Genomic DNA, 24,775 nt, shown 5'->3' on the forward strand with positions numbered 1-24,775 from the left:
ATTAGGGTGAGACAGATTAATAACAAAGAAGAGAAAGGAGATGACAGAAGGAGCAAAGTTTCAAAAGGAAAAATGAATGTAGAACAGTATACTTTGCTAAATACAGTTGACACAATGTGCTTTGATTTTTTATTATACGTAACATTCAAGAAAGTAGGGTGACATCAGTGGACTAAGGACTTCCAAAAGTTTGCTTTTCCAAAAAGATTATGAAAAACTGGCAGAATCAACTTTTTTCAGAACTCTGGAAAGGCTTTCAGCAACCCAAAGAACATTTAGCCAAGAAATCAGCTGAATTTCAGGAAGCACAGAGGACTCTGTGGTGTTGTAAAGTATCATAGTCCCATTCTCTGCTCCCCAGCAGCCTTGAAAAGTAAATCTGTATTCCTGGTACTGATACCAGAGTGAGCAGAATAGGGATGGAGTTCTCTCAAAGCTTCATTCCCACTGGAAGAGTCCATCTGAAAGGCTTATCTATTGGACCTCACCCAGACTCATTAAAAGCTTCACTCTGGTGGGGCTGAGGGGTGGGGGTTGTCGAATAGTTTAACATCATAGTAGTTTGAGAGGATGGATAACAGTTGTGACACACAAGAAACAAATCAAAAAGCTCAAGCAAAAGCTGAGGAGTGAGATACCCACAGGGGCTTTGGAAAGCTCAGATGTTTTCTTGGGAAGCTAGAAGGCCACACACATGTTCAACAGAGAGAGAACATCAAAAGGAGGAAGAAACAGAAGTATTCACATTTCACTTAAAATATAGATGTCAAAGAAGAAAACAACTATAACAAAAAACTTACTGTGTAGCCTTAACTATGTCCCATGTGCTGTAATCGTCAATGTGAGCTTTCCGTCCGAGGGGTTCACCATACCCATGGTTGTAATGGCTTTGAGGTTTGATTTCCTATTAAAGAAAAAAATCACGCAGAAGTAAGAATTGAGAAAAGAGGTACAGAAACATTAGTATTTTACTATTTTTTTTGCTGTTTGAAAAATGCTAGTTATTTAAATGATTTTTTTGCTGAAGTCTGTACTCTTTAGAGAAAAAGCATGTTCAAATAGATCTACCCCTTACACTCTCAAAACGGACAAGTTTGAAGACTATAAATTACTGACAAATTAGTAACTGAAATTCATCTTTAGCGCCACAGAACTGTCCTACTTCATCAATCAACTCTCATTCCCTCAGACTAACTTTTCTATTATTCCCACATAATCCCTAGCTCTTACACTCTATATCAAAAATTTCGTCACATGCCAAATAACAACTAAGGTCCTAAAGAAAAGAATTCAGAGATATTATTCTTCTATTATTCTCATATATTACCGTTTCTTACACTCCTTCATACTGAGGGCTTGTTAAGTATCTTTAGGGTGACTAAAGAACAATGGGGCAGCTCTATAAAATGTAAACCAGCTTGAGTAGTTCTAAAGATGTCAACACCCTTAAAGAAACTAATTGTTATATAAAAGTTTCATAGATTACATCCACTTAAAGCTTATATGCTGTGTGCAATTTTTCTACTTAAAATCAAAATCTACTATGCATAGTCAGTTTCCTCAATATACCACAGCACTAAGATACAATTGTTTCTTTGATATGAAAACAGAAAAATTGAGCATATTTCACTCTACTATTATCCACTCAAATTTCTCTAATTCTGATAGTTTTCTCTTACGCATGCACGCGCGCGAATGCACACACACACATACAAATAGAAGGACAGGGCATAGCATGGTATTTGGAAAGAATTAAATCCTTAGAATAATTCATGGTCTCTTGATCACTGATATTTAATAAAACAAATTTAATGATATTTCATTGGAGGATTAGCCATTTAATTTGTGTGGAAATTCCAAAAGTGATTTGTTTGAGCCATACATTTAGACTGCCAATCTGAGAATTTCAAATGACAGGGAACTAAAAGTTTCACAATATCAAATTCTGCTTAGTACCTAATCTTTGAACAAATTAGATGCTAAGTTCCTTATGAAAATGCCATAGTCAACATTAAAATACTACTGTAATAATCATAAATCTACATTAGCAGAAGAAAATAGATAAAATCAAGATTCACAACACAACACACATAATGCATACAGTTTACCAAGTAATTTTTTGAGAGATTGTTCTTGAGCTCCATTAAAAAAGAACTGGTTAAATTTGAACATGGACAGGTATAGTATTCTGGGTTTATGCAAGATTCTAAATAATTGACAAAGCAAACCAATACATAAGATTTACCCATTTAACTTTTTTAAACTTTTTCTATTTAATTTCCCCACTGAAATCCAATTCTCAACTTCTCTATGCTCTAAGTAGTGCAAAGTGAAGAAAAGACACCTTTCAGATCAGTAACACTTTCTTCTTTCTATTTTTTTTTCTGATTTTATTCTCCCCTACCATAGGGAAAATAACTTTTTTGATTCTTATTTTCCTATAGGACTATAAGATATCTGAAAGACAGTAAATGGTCACAGTCTACAAGCAGAATGGAATAATACATCCAACAAAATATGTATTGAGAGCCTGCTACAAACAAAGCAGTCTACAATGTACTTAGGACCTTAAGCAAGGAGGGTAAGGCCAGTGCAAAGTTTAAAAGGGTGCCAAAAAACTCCCTAACCAAGATTTTAAAAAATCTTAATGAATTACCTTTTAAAAATCAAAACCAATGCAAAAAAAAAAAAAAAGAAAGAAAGAAGGAAAGAAAACCCAAACATCAATTTTTTTTTTTTAAATTGAAGTACTCAGTTATAATGTGTCAATTTCTGGTGTACAGCACAATGTCCCAGCCATACATATACATATTTTTTATATTCTTTTTCATTAAAGGTTATTGAATATAGTTCCCTCTACTATACAGAAATTTTTTAAATCTATTTTTATATATAGTAACTAATATTTGCAAATCTGAAGCTCAAATTTGCAAATCTCAAACTCCCAAAATTTATTTCTTTCCACCCCCTTCTCCCCAGTAACCATAAGATTGTTTACTATGTCTGTGAGTCTGTTTCTGTTTTGTAGATGAGTTCATTAGTATCCTCTTTTTGCTTTTTTTTAAAGATTCTGCATATGAGTGATATCATATGGTATTTTTCTTTGTTTCTGGCTTACTTCACTTAGAATGATGATTTCTAGGTCCAACCATGTTGCTGCAAATGGCATTACTTTATTCTTTTTTATGGCTGAGAAGTATTCCGTTGTATAACTATACCACTGCTTCTTTTATCTAGTCATCTGTCAATGGACACTTAAGTTGTTTCCATGTCTTGGCTACTGTATATAGTACTGCTATGAACATTACAGTGCATGTAGCTTTTCAAATTAAAGTTCCCTCACGATATATAGCCAGGAGTGGGATTGCTGGATCAAATGGTAAGTCTATGTTTACTTTTCTGAGGACGCTCCATACTGTTTTCCATAATGGCTGCACCAAACTACATTTCTACTAGCAGTGTAGGAGGGTTCTCCTTTCTCCACACCCTCTCCAGCATTCATCACCAAACTTCAACATTTTAAATACAGACAGCACTAGTATCGCTCACTTTTCCTTCTATGCCAGGCTCCACTATGGCTTGGAGAAGTATTGCAAATCGAAATGCAAATACCAAATACAGTTTCTTGCTCTTCAGGCCTTTATAATCCAAAGTGGAAGGACAAAATAGGTAAGAAACATAAGTCAAAGATCAGAACCAAGAGCTAGGTTAAAATCTAAATAAGGACAAATAAGATGCAAAAAGTACTAACATAACTTTAAAAATTATTTCAGCTGGAAAATCTGTTAGGGCAAATTGCTACTCTTTTTTTTTTTTTTTAACTAAGGACAAATATATTGCTTTTACAGGCAAATAACAAATATTCATAAAATAAAAAATAAGTATCTTTTTAAGCTTTACTCTTATAATGTTTTCATGTCACCTTAATTTCATTTTTATATCCAGAGATCTGTTATTATATATATAATGGTTCAACTGTATTCTTAGTTTATCTACAGTCCATTTTGTAACACTGACATTGCCAAGTGTGATCTTCCAAATGTACTAGAAAGCAGACTTTTTCTCCCAATAACATTTAAAAATTAAACCTATGTCAGTATTTATTTTATCCCAATTATAAGGTTTTTATTTGTTTCTACTTTTTAGCAAAGGAAATCTAATTTTTTAGAAGATGCCCTTACTTATGTCCCTAGAATAATTCTAGGGAGGTAGAGGTATTCCCACTAAAAGACAGAAAAAAATGGTGTTTAAGCAAATCTCCAATCTGTTTTATTATTTTTAAAAAATTGATAATACGAATCTTATGTTTCTTACTTCCAATCATATTGGAAATTGATACATCTCTAGAACTAGTACTTTGACAATCTGACAAATGACAACACTATCAAGATAACCACCACTATCAATAGGCCTTGGAATAATCAACTTTTAAAAGTTTTTAACTTTTAAAAAATATAAAATAAGAAAGTATTGTGTTAATGTAAATAAGTCATAAATGTATAGATGAATTAATTTTTAATTATAAATTTACTATTCTATATCAGATAAATTTTCAACATACAAATATTTAATGACACTTATTTTTCCTTACTTTAATGGGAACCAAGAAGCAATTTAATTGATATCTCTGTAAGGGAAAGTAATGCTGATTTTAAAATACAGATGTAGGTCATTACAACTTTTAAGAATGCAGAGGGGGTAGGTATAGCTCAAGGGTATAGTGCGTGGTTAGCATGCACAAGGTCCTCAGTTCAAATCCCAGTATCTCCTCTAAAAGTAAGTAAGTAAGTAAATAAATAAATAAATAAACAAACCTAATTCTCCACCCATCCTCCAAAAAAAGAAAAAAAAATGAAAGAAAGAAAAAAAAAAGAATGCAGTAATTCCATTAGAAGCAGCATGGTGTAACAGAAAAAGTTTGTAACTGAGAAGCTATTGAATTGAAGGTCTGCCACTCTCTATCTCAGCTACAACCCAGGAAGGCAATTAACAACACAGGAAGGCAGGTCTCTCATTTGTAAAAAGAGGAGGATGAATAAAATTGGAGTAGAGTTCCACTGAGGTGCCTCAAGGACCAAAATCAGGGCATCAAAGAGCTTGATGGTTTAATCTCCACTCAATTCACTCTCTTCTTAAACAAAGCACTTTATTTATACTCTTTTTAGATACTGGGGCTTTAGATAATATTTCTTTAATTTTAAAAAATCAGCTGCCTTTTTTAAAAAGCTTAAAAACTACTAGATTAGAAGTCCTCCAAGATCCCTTCTAAGGATCGTACAATGATTTGATTGGAATAAGGATACCACTAGAAAGATCCTTAAGGTACCTAACTGACAGTCAAAGGTTTTTATAGCTCTGGGAGTTATTGAAGAGAAAGGAGAGAAGAGAGCACCTCCAAAATCTGCTGCTGAAGTAGCAGACTGGAACAAGAGCTGGGATAAGCTCAGCTGCCATAAGCTGCTGCTGAAAGAAATCAACACGACAAAACTCCAACTTATACAGAAGATACAGGCAAACACTAGCTTGTATGTATTACCAATCAAATACAGATGTTTTGTAAGTACTCTATTAAGAAAAGGTGCTCCAAGAATCAGTTCTGTGGTAGAGTATATCTGAAAGAATAAATATGCAAGAGTAAATTCAGGAATATTCAGAAAGAAGGGTAAGGGTAGGGACTTGCCTGTTAGTAATTACAATATATTAGAAAGCAAATTAATTTAAAAAAAAAAGGAGTATTGTAGTAATAAGCAGAGCAATGGAAGAGAACTTGAAGAATGAGAATTAGAACCAGGAGGGAAACACTGTTATTCATTGTATAAATAGACAACTGGCTAGCCATTTGGGATTAAAAAAAAATCGTCAGGCTCCAACATAGAAGGTTGATGTGCTAGACAGAAAGATGCCAATAAATACACTCAAGGATATAGTTTCTTTAATGGCAGATGTTATTTAAGAAGTTATTTAAATTTAATTACCAAAATGCTAATATGTATGGTAAAGAAATCATAAATCTCAAAAGAGGAAATGCATAAATCCCATCTTCAGCTGAAAGCAGACAAAGGCACTCAGGCATCTAGTTCAGTAGGCAATAAAGAATCAACCAGTTCAACACTCATTTATGAGAAAAACTCATACCAATGTGGGTATAGAGGGAACATATCTCAACATAATAAAAAAGCTGTGTATGACAAACCCACAGCCAGCATAATACTCAACAGTGGAAAACTTAAAGACTTCTCACTAAAACCTGGAATATACAAGGATGCTTACTCTCACCACTTCTATTTAACAGTCTTGGAAGTCCTAGCCATAGCAATCAAGCAAGAAAAAGAAATAAAAGGGATCCAAATTGGAAGAGAAGAGGTAAAACTGTCACTACATGTAGATGACATACTACATGAAAACCCTAAAAGCTGCACACAAATACTAAAGCTGATAAAAGAATTTAACAATGTAGCAGGATACAAGATTAAAATACAGAAATTAGTTGCATTTCTTTACACTAACGATGAAATAATCAGAAAAAGAGTAAAGAAACAATTCCTTTTAAAATCACATCCAAAAAAATAAAATACTTAGGAATAAATCTGACCAAGGAGATGAAAAACTTATACATGGAGAACTAGAAAACACTGATTAAGGAAATTACAGATGACTTAAAGAAATGGAAAGATATCCTATGCTCTTGGATTGAAAGAATCAATATTGTTAAAATGGACATACCGTCCAAGGCAATCTACAGATTTAATGCAATTCCTATCAAATTACTCATGACATTTTTCACAGAACTAGAACAAATAACCCTAAAATTTAGATGGAATCACAAAAGACCCAGAATTGCCAAAGCAATACTGAAGAAGAAGAAAGCTGGAGGAATAACCGTCCCAGACTTCAGACAATACTACAGAGCTACAGTAATCAAAACAGCATGGTATTGGCACAAAAACAGACATACAGATCAATGGAAAAGAATAGAAAGCCCAGAAATAAACCCACAGACCTACGGTCAATTAATCTTTGACAAAGGAGGCAAGAAATATACAATGGAGAAAAGACAGTCTCTTCAGCAAGTGGTATTGGGAAAACGGGACAGCCACATGTAAATCAATGAAGTCAGAACATTCCCTCACACCACACACAAAAAATAAACTCAAAATGGCTTAGAGACTGTAAGACAAGATACTACAAACCTCCTGGAAGAAAACATAGGCAAAACATTCTGACATAAATCTTAGCAATGTTCTCCTAGGGCTGTCTATCCAAGCAATAGAAACAAAAGCAAAAATAAACAAATGGGACCTAATTAAACTTATAAAGTTTTGGACAGCAAAGGAAACCATAAGCAAAACAAAACAACCACCTACGGAATGGGAGGAAATATTTGCAAATGATGCAACACAAAGGCTTAATTTCCAAAATATATAAACAGCTCATACAACTTAATAACAACAACAACAAAAAATCCAATCCAAAAATGGGCAGAAGACCTAAATAAGCAATTTCCAATGAAGGCATACAAAATGGCCAACAGGCACATGAAAAAATGCTCAATATCACCAATGATCAGAAAAATGCAAATCAAAACTACAATGAAGTTTCATGTCATACCAGTCAGAATGGCCATCGTTCAAAAGTCCACAAATGATAAATGCTGGAGAGGGTGTGGAGAAAAAGGAACTCTCCTACACTGCCAGTAGGAATGTAGTTTGTAGCAGCCATTATGGAAAACAGTATGGAGAGTCCTCAAAAAGTAAAAATAGACTTAACATAAGATCTAGCAATTCCACTCCTGGGCATATATCCAGAGGGAATCCTTAATTCAAAAAGATACACCCCAATGTTCAGAGCAGCACTATATACAATAGCCAAAACATGGAAGCAACCTAAATGTCCAACAACGGATGACTGGATAAAGAAGTTGTGGTATATTTACACAATAGAATACCACTTAGCCATAAAAAGAATAAAATAATGCCATTTGCAGCAACATGGATGGACCTAGAGGGTCATTCTAAGTGAACCAGGCCAGAAAGAGGGAAAAAAACAAACAAAAACCATGATATCACTTATATGTGGAATCTAAAAAAAGCAAAATGAGGACACCAATGAACTCATCCATAAAACAGAAACAGACTCACAGATACAGTAAACAACCTCATGGTTACCGGGGGAAACAGCGTGGGAAGGGATAAATTTGCGAGTTTGCTATATATAAAAACAGATGAAAACAAATTTCTTCTGTATAGCTCAAGAAACTATATTCAATACCTTGTAATAACCTTTAATGAAAAAGAATATGAAAATGAATATATGTATATATATGCATGACTGGGACATTATGCTGTACACCAGAAATTGATACATCATAACTGATTATACTTCAATTAAGAAAAATAAATAAATAATTAAATTAAATTAAAAATAAAGAATCAACCAGGGAGTTCTGAGCAAGTAAGAAAACAAGATTAGGTATTTAATTTTAAAAGATCATTTAATGATTTTTTTCTCTTCCATAATATATTCTTCTTCCTTCCTGTCCCATTTATTAAAAGGCATTTCTAACTATCAAAATGTCCAAGCTAAAAATTCATTCAACTTTGACTTAATCTCCCAAAACTTCAGCTGTAAGTATTTATCAAGTCTTACTACTTCTTTTCTTAAAACAAATCCTTATCAGTCCTTTTCTGTTTTGCCTCTACAATATCTTCTCAAATGATCTGTCCACATTGTTGTTCCAATCACTCTCCTGCTTAAAATCCTTACGATCATGTGTATAGAATAAATCGAGAACATTTCAGGAATCATACAAAACCATTCGATCTGCCCCAACTTACTTTTTCCAGCTTTAATATTCACCATTCCCTTCTACGCTTTCCACATACTTCTGTGTACCAGCCATTCCAAGAAGTCATGTACTTTAAAAACCTCAGTATCATTTTGTTCATGTTAGCTATTCTACTCAGAAGGCACATCCCACTTTAGGTTTGGCAAACTTTTGCAAATCCTTTGATTCACAATTCAAATGTCACCACAGCCTTCCTTGTTTCCCTCAAGTAGAGTTAACTGCCCTGTTAACTATGTTCTCACTACAATGCAAACAAATGATTATAGTCCTGTGTGATGGTATATGTGTTAGTTTCCTACTGATCCTGAAATGGATTACCACAAACTCTGTGGCTTAAAACAACACAAATTTATTATCTTATATTTCTGTAGGTCAGAAGATTAAAATCAAGTATCAATATCGCAAGGAGTCAGCAGGGCAAGGCTCCCTCAGGAGGCTCTAGGGGAGAAGTCATTCTTGGCCTCTTCTAGCTCTGGTGGCTTCTGGCATTCCTTGGGTTGTGGTGACATCACTCCAATATTTGAGGCCAGCATCCTTAAATCTCTCTAGTCTGCTTCATGTAGGTTTCTCCTGTGTGTGTGTTCAAATCTCCTTCTGCCTCCCTCTTAAAAGGATCCATGTAATTGCAATTAGGGGCCACTTGGATATCCATGGTAATTCCCCCCATCTCAAGATCCTTAATTTAAATCACCTTTGCAAATCATCTTTTTCCCTTATAAGGGAACACTTACAGAACAAGTTTCAGGGTTTGAGATTTGATATATTTGGGAAGCCATTATACTGCTTAGAGAGAATGGGAATAAAGGTGAAAAAGTGAGAAGTTAAAGAGGCAAAGTTAATATTACACAGACTAGGTGCCGTTTGTAGTTTTCTCTTGGTTATAAATTTCCTCAATCATTGATAGATTCAACTGCTGGCTCTCTCGCATGGAGCATTTTGAGAATTTTGAAACACTCTCTCCTTGAACAAACTGCAATCAAACTCTTCTAAACATCCTTTTCAACTAGTCTTTGACATTGGCCCCCATCCTTACTGGGACTGTACAGTCCAGCTTTAGCAAGAATCCTGCTAAGTTTAGTTTCCTATTCTTGATATATAGTCACCCTGGCATCTTTTCAGCAAGAATCCTGTTAAGTTGGTTTAACAAGAACCCCCTACTCTTGATGTCTCCTCTTAGTATCTTCCTTCCACTGACCCCCTCAATCTGCCTGTTGGCTATAAATCTCCAATTGTCCTTGTTGTATGCAGAACTGACCCAGTTCTATCCTGAGGGCTTCTAACCTTCTCTTGTAATAGTTTCTAAATGGAATCCATTTTTACCATTTAAACTACTATCTAGCTCTGGTTTTCCTTGACAGAACCTCCCTCTGTAACAGTCTCTGGTGCAGAAGAGACATTCTTCAGCTCACCTCTAAAAACTCCTCAGCTCCTCTGCAGTGGTATAACCTTGGAGTTGCTTCTACCCAGTAGGCAATTCTCTTTGGTAAGTTTCTTTCAAAATGGCTCTCTCCTCTCCTAGCTTAGCCTCTAAAATGTCTGGTTGGTCCAAAGGAAATATCTTTAACTCAGTATCACTGGACACAAAGAAGAAGCTCTCTCCTCTGGCTCTACTGCTGTAAGGCTGTTTTACATATCTCTTACCCTTACGCTTCCCCAGCAAAGCAGCAGCAGCAGCCCCCAGTCTCTGGACCTTCAATAACTCCAGGGGACTCAAACCACACTTTTCCAAGAATTCTCTAACATTCCACTCAGACGTCATCAAAGGAAGACCTAACTATTTTCTGCAACCCAGAGGACATCCAGCCAGAGAAATAGTTTCCCTCCTGAAAAGTTCTCCCGTCTTTCAGAGGAGTTGTTTGCAACCCACATGGAAGACAATGAACACTCCAGCACTCCCTCTTGGGTTGATACCTCTTCAAAGAATCCCTTGCTCCCTCTAAAGTTTCTCTTTATTTTGTATAGACTGGAGGTAACAGAGTTCCAGTACAGATCACAGCCATTTCCCGGCAAGTTCAGCACCTCTGTTTATACTGCAGGGCTCCTTTGGCAGCCACTGTCCTCAGCTTCGAGCTCCAGGAAAAATGCTTAGATGACAAGAAAAATCCCACTTAATACTATACAAATTACTATACAAAAATATACCTAAGTACTTAGTATTTTTCATCTAACATTATGTTTTTCAGATTTACCTGTGCTGAAACACAAAGTTCTGGTTTAGTTAATGCAATTATTATATAGTATTCCATTACGTGAAAAAACCACATACATTCTTCTATTAAGTGACTTTTTTACTACTATAAACCATACTGCTATGAACAATTTCATATAGGTCTCACTTGTACAAGTTTCTCTGGGGTAAGTACCTAGTAATGGAACTTCTAGATAAAGAGAATTTGAGTATCTTCTGCTTTACTGTCATTAAAATAACTTTCCAAGGCGGCAGTACCAACTTACACTCTCACTAGCAAAGTATGAGTTTTCCTTTCATTATACTTAGATGTACTAGGTTTCTTAATTTTGGAGGAATCTGATGAGTACTAAATCATATCTTGTTTTGATCTGCATTTCCCTGAAGCAATGCGAAAAAAGTTTATCTAGGAAAGATTAACTATAGCATGCTGCTGAAAAGTTAACAAGGATGAGGACCACAAGCTCTCCAACCACTGTATTTAGCAATACAGATTTCATGTTATATTGACAAGGTGGGCACACATGCTACACTGGAACTGATTAAAGAAAAGATGGAAGGCAAGGAAATGGGAACAGCAAATACAGGCACACCTTTTGAGGAGTTTTGCTACAAAAAAGAGCAAAGAAATAGGGCAGTAGAAGAGAAACGGGATCAAAGGGAAACATGGTTTGGGTTCTGGGATTTTTTTTCGGATGGGAGAAATGCTTGCTAGCAGAAATTATCTGGTAGAGCCAAAAACTGAAGAGGTAGAAATATAAGTATGAGTAGACAACTTCTGACGAGATGCCTCAAGTGGGCACGAGAATACAGAAACTAGCATAACCAAACATATATAGTACTTTAATGCTAAAACCACAAAACACTGATAAAAGAAATCAAAGAAGATCTAAATAGACAGACATATCATATTCACAGACTGGAAGACTCAAAACGGTTAAGATATCAATTTTTACTAACACACAGGTTTAACACAATTCCTATAAAAATTCCAGCAAGACTTTTTGGATATATAGACAACGGTATTCTAAAATTTATATGAGAAGGCAACTAAAATACTTAAAATAACTTTGGAAAAGATGAATAAAGTAGAAAGAAGTAGTTTACTCAATTTCAAGACCTATTATATAGCTCCAACAATCAAGACCACATAGTATTGGCTGAGGGATAGACACATAGGTCAATGAAACAGAACACAGAACCCAGAAATAAAAAGATACAAATATGCTCAAATTATTTTTGACAATAATGTAAAAATAATTCAACAGAGGAAAGATGAGCTTTTCAACAAATGGTACTGGAGCAGGTGGACATTTACAGGGAAAAAAGATGAAGCTCAACTTAATTCTCACAAAAAGAGAAACTGATCCTGAACATAAATGTTACATCTAAAACCATAAACTATTAAAAAAAAAAGGCAAAAATCTCTGGGATCTACAGCTAAGCAAAGAGATCTTAGACTTGACATTAAAAGTACATCTATAAAGAGAAAACATTTATAAACTGGATTTCATCAAAATTTACTTATGCTCTGAGAAAGACCCTGTTATGAGGATGAATAGACAAGCTATAGACTGGGAAAAAAATATTTGCAAACAGCAGCAAAAGACTAGTGTCTAGGATATTGAAAAACAACAACAACCACCTCTCAAAACTCACCAGTAAAATAAACAATCAAATTTTTTTAAATTGGCAAAAGGCACTGTTACAGGGTGAATTGTGTCCCCCCAAATCCATCTGTTGAAGCACTAAACTCTTATTCCTCAGAATGTGACTGTATTTGGAGCTAGGCCCTTTATTAAGAGGATCAAGTTAAAATTAGGGTAGGCCCTAATCCAGCCGGACTGATATCCTTATAGGAAGAGAAAATCTGGATACACAGACAACAGAGACACATGTGCACAGAGGAAAAACCATGTTGAGGACACAGCAAGAAGGCTGCCATCTGTTAAGCAAAGAATGAGACCTCAGAAGAAACCAAGTCTGCAAATACCTTAACCTTGGATTCCTAGGCTCCAGAATTGTGAAAAAATTAATTTCCATTATTTAAGCCACTCCCTACGTGATACTTTGTTATGGTAGCCCTAGCAAACTGATACAGACATGAAGAGACATTTCACCTAGGAGGATATATAGATGGCAAATAAGCACATGAAAACACTGTCAGGATCATTAGCCATTAGGGAAATACAAATTATTCCACAATAACTTACCATCACAAACCTACTAAAACGGGCTAAAACTAGAAAGTGCCAACACCAAATGCTGGTAAGGATGCAGAGAGAACAGACTGCTCATGTATTGCTGGTTGGAATGTAAAATGTACAGCCACTCTAGAAAACAGCTTGAAAGTTTCTTAAAAACATTAACATACAACCCATATGACCCAGTAATTGCACTCCTGGGCATTGATCCTAGAGAAATGAAAATTTATATTTACACAAAGACCTGTACACAAGTAGTTAAAGCAGCCTTATTTATAATAAGCAAAAAATGGAAGCAACACAGACGTCATCAATGAGTAAATAGTTAAACACACTGTGGTACATCCACATACTACCCAGTCACAGAAAGGAATGAATTACTTATACATGCGAAAACCTGGATAAATCTCCAGAGTATTGTGCTGAATGAAAGAGCCAGTCCCTTAGGGTTACATACTACATGATTCCATTTAAATAGCATTCTTAAAATTACAAAATTATAGAAGTGGAGGATAGATTGGTATGGGTATACAAAGGCAATACAAAAGATCTTTGTGGTGATCGAAATATTTCGTATTTTCACTGATTCAATATTCATCTCCTGGTTGTGGTATTAAATCCTAATTCTGCAAGGTGTTGCCATTGGGGCAAATTGGGTAAAGGTACACAAGATCTCTCTGCATTTTTTTCTTACAATTGTAGATGTGAATCTACAATTATCTCCAAATAAAAAGTTAAAGAAAAATCACCAACTTAAACATTTTAAATGCGTGCAATTTATAAATAAAACATGTCTCAATAAAAAGTTATACAGTAAAAAATATTTTTAAAAGTCAAGGAAATTTTTAAAAAACTACTCAGACCAGTACTGTTGCACTGAACTTTCTGCAATTACTGATATATTCTATGTTTCTGTGCTCTCCAAAATGGTAGCCACTAGCCACACATGGCTAACATACACTTGAAATGTGAGTAATGTGACTGAAAAGCTCAATTTTTTATTTTATCTATTTTAAGTTGTTAAATTTAAACAGCTATTTTTTTTGTAAGCAACCTGTGATAACCTCAAAAAATGGTTCGCTATTTACTTGACCCAGAAAACCCCACAAAATCATACAAATCAAGAGGTTCAAATCTTCATTTTAACTTTAAGAACACTTGTGAAACTGCCCAGCCCATTGAGGGTATGTATATCCGAAAAGTCACCAAATATCTGAAGGATGTCATTTTACACAGCAATGCATACCATGCCACCGTTACAATGGTGGAGCTGGTAGGTGTGCCCAGGCAAAACAGTGGGGCTGAATGCAAGGTCCATGGCCCAAAAAGAGTGCTCAATTTTTATGGCACATGCGCAAAACTGCAGAGAGTAATGCTGAACTTAAGGGCTTAGAAGCAGATTCTCTGGTCACTGAGTACATCCAGGTGAACAGAGCCCCCAAGAAGTGGCACCAGACTTACAGAGCTCACAGTCGGATCAACCCTTACACGAGCTCTCCCTGCCACACTGAGATGATCCTCACTGAAAAAGAGCAGATTGTTCCTAAACCACAAGAGGAAGTTGCACAGAAGAAAAAGATATCTCAGAAGAAACAAAGACTTATGGCCTGGGAATAAATTCAGCAAAAGATAAACACAAATAAAATAATAAATAAATAAATTTTTAAAAATTTAATAGCCCATCATTGGTGGCTACCATAATGGACAAGTCTAGACATTACAAAGAATTGGAAAGATCATTATATGCTAAGATGAAACTATATCCAAAGTGTACTCAGAAAAAATGTAACTTTTATACGATATGATACCACTTATGTAACAAAAATAAGGAAATAAATGTAAATAAAAACATATATAAAATATAGTTACATATGCTTTCATCTTCTACTCTTCTGCATAAATTTTAAATTTTTGACAATAATCACGTGTCGCTTTTTGTTTAAAAGCCAAAACCCCATGCTGAAACTTAGCTTTTTGATTCCTTGAAAATTCATACACTATTCAACAATACAAAAAAAACTGGCTGTTAGGATAATATTTCAGAAAGTTAAAGTTTTTGTCTGGTTGGCTAGATTCTAGTTTGGCAATTTTTTTTCCCCAAGTGTGGCCTTTTTTATGGACTTCATCCAATTACCCACAGAAAAAAAGGAGACAAATAAGGGAAAAACAAGTACAAATAATGGGAACTTATGAAATCAAGTTAATTAGCTTCTTACATAAACAGCTGGAGGACCCTGGATATTTATATTCAGTGTTTGGTCAGAAAGCAAAATTTCTTTAGAAAATAATGTCTACAGTTTATTCATGATTAAAGTTACAGAATTATGAATGAAGACTAATGAGTATTTATAATTACAGTAAAGGGAGAGAAAATCTCCAAGGTAGAAACAGGTTTAACAATGGTGTACATTCTCTCTCATAATCTTAAACTGCAGAAAGAATGGAAAGAATATAAAACAAATAATAGTTAACTCTAACTATGTTCCAAGTGCTATTCTAAACTTTATTTAGAGGCAGGATTCCATAGAATCAAACATGCCGTTGACTGTAAGATGCACATTGTACTATCGTATTTACTACTGAAAAAAATCTGTGTACAAGTGGATTTGTACAGTTCAAACCCATGTTGTTCCAGGGACAACTGTACATGACATTACTGTAAAGGAAGAACTATGGAGATAATAAAAAGATCAGTGGTTGCCAGATTTACCAGGGAGGGAGAGATGAATGGGTAGAACACAGAAGATTTTTAGGGTAGTGAAACTATTCTGTATGGTACTGTAATAGTGGATACATGTCTATACATTTGTCAAAACTCTTATTAAAACCCAAAAGTGGACCCTAAGGTAAAGTACAGACTCTAATAATGACGTGTTGATGTAGGTTCATAGACCATAGCAAATGTGCCACCTCCAGTGCAGGCTGTTCACAGTGGGGGAGGGAGATTGGAGGTGGGGGGCCAGCGGGTATATATATGGGAATTCTCTGTACTTTCTGCTTAGTTTTGCTGTGAACCTAAAGCTATTCGAAAAATTGAAGTCTTTTAAAATATTTTTGCAAGTAAATGTGGACATTTGCCATCAGAGCCAGGCAGTGTCTGTCCAATAATATTTCATCAACTCCATTCCATCACTATTACATTGCGCTGCACTATACAAAAGGGGCAAACGGATCCAAGCAGTTTGAACCTGTATTCAAATTCAGTTCTGATACTTATCAGCAAGTTACTTACCCTCTCTATGCCTCGATCCCCTCATGTGTGAAAGAAGTATAAAAAAGGTGTGAAAAGTAAATGAGTGAATATATATGGAAAACTGTTTAGGACAGTGGCTAGCTCATAGTTATAATTTGATAACTGTTAGCAATTACCATTGTGATTATCTACCAGATTGAGGAGATAATATGAAAAACACAGTACAATACCTTAAATGTCAAATTAGCTTCCTTCCTCCTCCTGTAATAAAACTTCTCCCACATGTCAAGCGCATATCAGAGAGAGGGGGACAAGGGATGGAACTGTTTGTCAGAATCCCCTCTGGAGTTTTTTCAAAATATATATACCACAAACCCACATAATAAATTGGAAACTTTGAGAGGTGTCTATGGAAGCATGTGTATTCTAGTAAAGTTCTCCACAAGGTTCTAATACACACACACATTTGTATTCCACCCAACCCACACAAATCGAGTTCTGATGAAGTTACTGCACACCAGTGATTAATGATGTTCAATGCACTGAAATATCATATATTTTCACATAAATTTCTTGGAGCTCCTATGTATTGCCTTGATCAGGGGCTAGCAAATATGGCCCACAGGTCAACTCTGGCCCACCACCTGGTTTTATATATAAAGTTTTCTTGAAACACAACATACCCATCCATTTCCATACTGTCTGTGGCTACTTTCATACAACCACCACAGAACTGAGCAGTTGCTACAGAGACTATATAGCCTACAAACTTGAAAATATTTACCAGCTGGTCTTTACAGAGAGAGTTTCCCAACCCTTGGTCTAGATTATTCATACAGAATGCTATTCAGTAGCTCAAGTAGAACATTTAGTGTTAACAATGAGCTCAATATAATTACAGCATCTCTTAAAATACATAAAAAACTAGAAGACTGGAACAAAGCAAATAAGCAGTTCTTCACATTAGGAGTTCAGAGGACAGAAATAGTTTTGCCTGCTAGCATTCCTTCCTTAAGGAAACTTCCTCCTCCAACTCCAACCAAGAGACCTTGGCCAATTATAGGCCCTCAACCGCAGTCATAGGAGTGGGCACATAACCTACAGCAGGACAACCCGAAGCCATTTCCAATGTGGAATAAGGAAAGACATGCAGTCCCTCTCTAAGGGTTTGTTGAGATCTGAGATATCAGTACTGGCATCCATGCCCCCATCACACAGAAGAAAGAGGCTCTACATTAGGATAAAATAAAGCTGAAAGGCAGAGATGAGGAGAGAGAGGATTGTCTTGGTGACATTCTCACCTCAGGTTCCAGTTATCTTGGAGTCCAACCAATTGTACCCTGGCCATCCTGAGTCTGGGCTATGTGAGCCAGTGCCAACTCCCACTTTTGCCCAAGAAGATTTTTAAAAGGTCATGATATCTACAATCCAAGGATTCTCACTAACACAAGCAACTTCCTCAGCTCACAGAGAGTTTGTTTGTTTGGTTTGTTTGTTTGTTTGTTTGAATGAGAATGGGGGTAGTTTTGGTCACCAGTTTTGTTCACCCTTCATTAAAACCTTCATAAATTAACAAATGTTCATAATCAGAAATTTATTTTTAAAAACTGAAAAAGGGCACAGTAACATCGCAGTTAGTAATTATTTTTCACTTTGTTCCTAGTGTAAAAGAATTGATTGAAAAAACACAAGATATTTGACAAAAAAAAAAATTCAGGTACATTTAGCCCTATCATCTCCATCTCCTCAACAACAATTACTGATAATCAGAAAGATGAGCCTAAGATACTATAACCCTCTGATTTACCTAAGAAAGATTCTATCATATCTAGTATTATTAATCCGAGAAAGTGGAGTAATTCATTTGGCAAGTTTTCAACAACAACTGAAACAAAACCCAAAAATGTTCTGTTACCCGTCTATGATTCATTAAATTAAGTTCTTTATAATATCTCAACTACAGAAAGCTCAAGTTTCACTCTACTTTCAAATCAGCTGCCAGTAGCTCTATCCTAAGGAGAATTTTACAGAAGCAATCATCCTACAAATGTATAATTAATACATTGGGTGAGACTTTTACTTGAATATTTTATAAATATAATATTGCCATGAATCAGTTTTTTTTAACTGCAAAGTTTAAACTATTTGATATTTTATTCTTGAATTACCTATTTAATAGAATCTGATAATAAAATAATATTAGAATTAGACAATGCCTTGAAAGAGAATTTCATATAACCCTGATTTTGAAATAGCACCTTTTTGGATTACGTGGTTGTTGGGAGTTCTATTAAAAACACACTACATCAAGAAACTTTAACTGACTAACCAACCCTAACTACCCTAACGTACCCTTGGGATATTCTCTAGAGGAAAGGAGGTACACAATGCATTTTTAATTTTTAACAACACACACACACACACACACACACACACACACTCACTCACTCACCTTCACCTATCCTAAGGGATCTGAAGGCTTCTAGTTCATCTTTCATTATATTACAATGCCTTATTTTGTATTCCTCATTACTTTGTGCCATATCAAAGTGTCAAGACAATACCTGGATGCTCAATAAACACTCCTCCTATCAAAGCACATATCTTTAAGAAAATTAAATAATATTTTTTAAAAAAAGGTCTTATAATGAAGAGTACTCTGCCTGGCCTCTCCTCAAATCCCAGACAACCAATTGCTGCCTAGTCACTTGCCTCAATATTAAAGGTACGTATACTATTATTGCTTGAGCTGTTACTAACTTCTTACCGCAATATTAACAGCTAAGGTGTATTCTGTTACTAAGTGTCAGACACAGAACTCTCTATATATTATTACATTTAATTGTCACAACAGCTTCATGAAGTAGGAGCTAGTATATATTCCTGTTTTAGTCTGGAAAATTGGAACACAGTTCAACAACCTGCCCAGGGTCACACAGCTAGCAAGTGGCAAAACTACAATTTTAACTTAAGCAACCAGACACTAGTATACACACTTTTAACCTAAATCCTCTTATATTTACCCACTCCACAGTCCACTCTTAATTAATACTTCAGGGATAAGTCTCTCAAATTAAATAAAAGCAATGAGCAAAATAAAACAAAGAAGTCAAAACAGTAAAATGACATTTCTCACAACCAAATATATCTTTTTGGTTCTACACGTCAGTAATTTTCAACTTTGACTTTGCCACAGTTCAGGAGGACACCAATTAGTTGCATTTTCATTTTATATACATTGACTCAGTAGTTACTATGCCTGAGGTATAGTATTTTTAAATCTAAACTACAGTTACATGGCGTATAACATTTTTGCTAAATTTAAAAAGGCATCAGATCCTGAAGACTGCCAGACAGGCATGCTCTGAAGGGAGAGTGTGCCAGTAACAAATTAGAAAAAGAAAAACAATTTTCAAAGTAATTTCTATTTGCTTTCTAAAAGCAAATGAGCTAACTTATAGATGAGTACACTTATACATCTCTAACTACATAATAGGGCACAAAAAATAGTAATGGAAAAAGGTAAAATCACTTTCACTAAAGAAAAGCTTCAAAAAATAATTTTGTAAAATCTGTGGAGACAGAAGACACAGTATTATTTCAGTTTAATATTCTAAACAAACAAAAAATGAGACATGAATATGGACAAATTTAACTTGAAGCAAAAAATGTTACCATTTAAAAAAAAATGAGACACTACAGAAAAGGCAGTAATAGAAGTTTTGAAATTGAGGAAAGTAAGGAAGAGAGCAAGAGATAAAAGCCCTAGATAATCTAGGCAATCCAGCTCAAAGCTGTGAGTCAGATCTTGCTCAAACAGAGAACCTTTATAATAATACTCTGGCTGAAGGGAATATTGTGTCCTTGTTCTATGAAAGAGCAGACAAGGCTTACTGAGGATCTTCTAGTAAGCGAAACGGAAGGTTGGTGACAGCAAGTCAGTTGGATCTGTAGACCAACATACAGTCTCTCTCTCTCTGCTGAAGTTTTACTTCTAACCAGTCTGGATAACAGCAATCCACCCCTACTTACAGACTATACATGCCCTTCTCATTTCAATGCTATCTGGATTCTGTTACGGGTTTCATATGCATAATATCTTCACAATTGGACCATTAACTTGTGGAGAGCAGAAGCCATCCTGTTTATTCTATTTTCGCTCATATAACCTAACATAGTTCTATCCATTTAGTAGATGGCTGCTCAAATCTAATGATATTGAAAAATCACAACCTATATCAGACCATTAAGAGTTTGAAGAAATCTTGAGATTATTGAGTCTGTTCTCTTTACGTTAAAAGCAAAGAAACTAAGAGTAGTTTAAATGTCCACTAACCTAACAAGTAGAAGAGCTGGAATTAGCACCCTAATCCCCTGATAATCAGTTTAACTTTTTCTAAACAGCCTCTAATTTCTTCCATTATACCAAAATAATCTATTTCGTCAGAAAACAAAGTAGCAGCAGCAGTACTCACTATACACATACCAGAGACCTGAGAAGGTTAGATCCACGTGGCAGTCCATGTGCCTAGGTCTGTGATGACCGCTTTATAAACATTCTACTTAGTACTCTCAATGACTCTAAGAGGTAGGTACTAGTAACCTAATTTCACAAATGTGGAAAATGTAATTTGACCATGATGACAGTAAGTGGCAGAACCTAGATTCTCCATTTGTCATCAGAATCTTGGCTCTTACCCAGTATCCTATACTGCTTCTCGTAGAATTCACCACAAATATCTTGAAGTCTCAAGAGTCCAGCACAGTGCCTGACCCAAACAAAGTAAACAAATGTTAAAATGACTGACTAAATGAATGTATTATTTAATTAATTAAAAGGTAAGCTTCTCTCACAGCAAACACCTCTAAAAAGAAGACTTCATTGTTAATCTAATTACATAATCCCCTAAGAAAGGGTTTAACAGTGAGCGGTCTGCATACTAAAAGGAGATTTAAGGAATGCCTAATATCTTTAGCCCACAAATAATTCAAGTGTTCAACGAATAGTGAAAAACTATTTCCATGACACAGCGTTAAATTTGAAGATAAAAAGTAAAATAAAATTTGTTCCTGCAATATTCCACTAAATTAAAACCCACACAAGTTTCTAAACCATTCATCAAACAGAAATAAATGTGTAACACCGACCTCCTTCTGGTGGAAGAGAAAGGAATAACACTAACTGAGCATCTACAATGTTCCAGTTTTGAACCTCAATGTAGAGTCTCACTTAATCCCTTAAAGCCAAATGAATGAGGCAACATCTCCACTTTCTGATGAACAAACTGAGGCTTTAAGAGATTAAGAACTTGTCTCAAGTCACTTAGCAAATTACTACAAATCCAGAATTGGAATCCAAAAGTCTTATGTTCTCTCCAAAAAGGGGTTAAAAGTACTTTTCTTTTATTTGTTTACCAAAGCAGAGAATGGATTTCTTCCCAAGGGAGACTGAAGATTGCTTATTTCAACAACAAAGAAGAATACATTATCTCACTTATTCCTCATTATAGCTTATTTGTTATTATTTCATCCCATTTATTATAAATGATGAATCTAGAACTCAGAGAAGTAGCTTGCCCAAGAACACACTGCAAGGATGTAGAACTATACCAGGTCTACACCAGGTGTGAATGCAAAACTAACCACAGGAAAAGTACAGAAAGACCTTAGCCCTGGTAGTTATGAGCTTAAGACTCAAAACACCCAAACTAAGCAGACTTTGTACTTGTCAAGTAAAAGGAATGGTAGATATCATTTGTAACTACTTCCACTTTCAATGATGAGGAAGCTGATTTTTTAGTAATAGTCTTATTAAATGGCAACCTGAAGACCGGCCTCTAAATTTCAAGTCTACAGGCCATTCTATTATACAAAGCAATTACTGGATTTATTGCCTGTTGAAATCACTCTCAAAGTATCAAAGTACTATTTCACACAGCATGAAGAGAGAACAGTTATGTTAAAACACACAGAATCAACATTTAAGGACTTAAAATACTTCCATAGGAATACATGAAGAGAAATATTCCTTAGCAACATTTTCAGTGCATAATCTGAAAACTTTGTCTATTTCTTGATCTATTTTTAGGACCTATATGTGAACTAAAAGATATCTCCATTGCCAATTCTGAAAATATTACCACTTTGGCCAAAAAAGAAAAAGAAATTTAGTTTTACTGTACAGCCCTGTTTGTCAAAAATCCAGAGTAGTTTTTTCTATTCAGAGTGGCCCAGGTATATTCCTAAAGAACTGTCCCACACTGGTTTTGATAAATCAAAGTGATGAATGAGAAGGTGATGAATATTAACATATACAGGATAAGTGCTTGTATTTACATTTTACTAAATAATACAAGCATGCTATAACCCCCAATACAGAAATAAATAGAATCATTCTAATGCAAAGTAACCGGATAGAGACTTCCATGTTTGTTCAGCCTACTAAAACACGAAGATTGTCTTCATCCCTTAAGCTCATAAAAACTACGGGAGTTCTTCAGGAAGCTTTGCCGCTGCCTCTCCGCAGATCACTGTGGGTCATTAAAATCCGGAATGCATCAAGAATTGCCGCCAGGCCTGAACTAGCACTAGCTCAGCTGTAAACAAGTGCAGAATGCTGCCGATCCTGGAGCGGGGCACTGTTTACTTACATGGAAAGATACTCATGTTGTGATGGGAAACGTGTTGCACTGTCCTCCGCTGGCTCCCCCCCAAAACGCCGCACTTTGACAAGCTAATGTGAGAGTGGGTCTACTCCCAAAAGTTTTGACCTCTCTTTTTAAACGCTTAAGGACAAACGCTCAAATAAGGACATTCGACACCAGGTGCCCAACGGTGCTGCCTATGGCATAACCTGGAAGGACATCACTTTGTCCAACAAACTGTGTTCTCACTTCACACTCCCCAACAATGAACTAAATGGGAGAAAGAGATACCGTCATTCACTCTGGTGAAGGAAAAGAGAAAAAATCAAAACCAGACTGGCTTCCTCCTCGCCCCCGAGAGGCTTGGAGCAGGACTAGGGGCTTAAGGTGCGGTTACAAACCAGCACCAGGCCCCGGTCGCCAGTGCACCCGCGAGCAGCGAGGCGTCAGAGAACCATCAACATCTCCACCTCTGTCCTCCAAGCACAGCCAGGGACTGCGTCCCAGAGCCCGCCCCGGCCGGGCCCGCCCCGCTATCTCCTCCCCCGTTATCCGCTCACTGCCGCGCTCGGGCCTGGGTTTGCCTCCCGCCCTCCCCAACTTTGGCACGTTCCACTACCCCAAACACGTAGGCCACCGCCCCACCACGAGTCCGGCGGAGAAAGGTCGGGGGGCTGCAGGGCGAGGAATGCGCTGGGCGCCGTTCCTCACCTCTGGATGGAGAAGGGGCACGCAGCCCGCTTCGGCCTCGTACTCATCCGGGCCGTCCGCCATCTTGGTGTTAAATCCCTCCTCCCGCTGCATGCTGGGAGAAAGCGTTTCACCCTCGCGGGGCTCGGGCAAGGCGGAGGGCAAGCGCGAGGGCGAGCGCGAGCCCCGCCGGAGGCGACGCGGCCTCCTCCTCCTCCCCTTACCCCAGCGACGCCCCCTCTGCCCCCTCCCACCTCGGAGGGCGCGGGTCCCTGCGCGCGTGCGCGCTAGCTGGGCCGTCCCGGGCGGGAGCGCGCTCTGCTGCACTGCACCGGGGCCCGCAGGCCCAAGGCTCTGGGCGTGGGTGCCGCCGCTTGTGGGCGGACCCGGGCCCCTGGCAGTTTGCGCCTCTGGTCGCGGGGAGGAGGCAGCTGCTGGGCTACCGAGTAGTTAACGCGGGCAACCAAGCGGCGGTGCGGGAGCAAGGACCCGGCTCTTGAGCCGCGCAGCCGAGGGTTTCCCTCCCCCCGCCCCCCACGCAGTAGAGGTGGCCCACGCTCGCAAGCCCCACTGTCCCGCTCCGAGACCCCGGGACCCCTTCTATGAGACCCAACCCAGCTCCAGGTAGTAGATTTGGGGCGCTCGGTCTTGATTCCAGGTGTGCATCGCTCATGACGATGAAAGACGCAGTTTCCTCCGCACTCAATAAGGTCATCCTGTAATTTATGCCTCCGGGGGGCGCCCAGGAGAACATGGATAAAGCTTGGAATTTCCATCTCCTAGAGAAGAGCCTTTTAAAAACGATCCCAACCTGTCCTCAGTGATCTTGAATTAAGAGTAACCACATTAAAAATGTACACATTCAAAGCCCACACACCCGCATCTGCTACATTTTCATGTAACTCAGGAATTCAGAACTGAAGTCATTTAAACTGAATTCGCTGCAATCAGAACCAGATAAAATGACTAAAGCCATTTCTAAACGGACTCTAGGGCTGCATGAGGGATGGG

At 36.9% G+C, this 24,775-nt stretch overlaps 1 protein-coding gene across 1 annotated transcript in view; it reads right to left on the reverse strand.

Moving 5' to 3' along the window:
* Window positions 1-23,985, reverse strand: part of ZDHHC17 (zDHHC palmitoyltransferase 17) — an 82,907-nt gene extending 58,922 nt beyond the window's left edge. Inside the window, exons 1-2 of the mRNA XM_072973376.1 lie at window positions 23,786-23,985; window positions 801-904 (exon numbers count right to left, since the gene is read on the reverse strand). Coding sequence (XP_072829477.1) covers window positions 801-904; window positions 23,786-23,878 — 197 coding nt within the window. The 5' untranslated portion in view covers window positions 23,879-23,985. The remainder of the gene's footprint in view (window positions 1-800; window positions 905-23,785) is intronic.
* Between the last annotated feature and the right edge of the window lie 790 nt (window positions 23,986-24,775).

Source organism: Vicugna pacos, chromosome 12, assembly GCF_048564905.1.
Source record: "Vicugna pacos chromosome 12, VicPac4, whole genome shotgun sequence".
NCBI classification, from domain to species: domain Eukaryota; kingdom Metazoa; phylum Chordata; class Mammalia; order Artiodactyla; family Camelidae; genus Vicugna; species Vicugna pacos.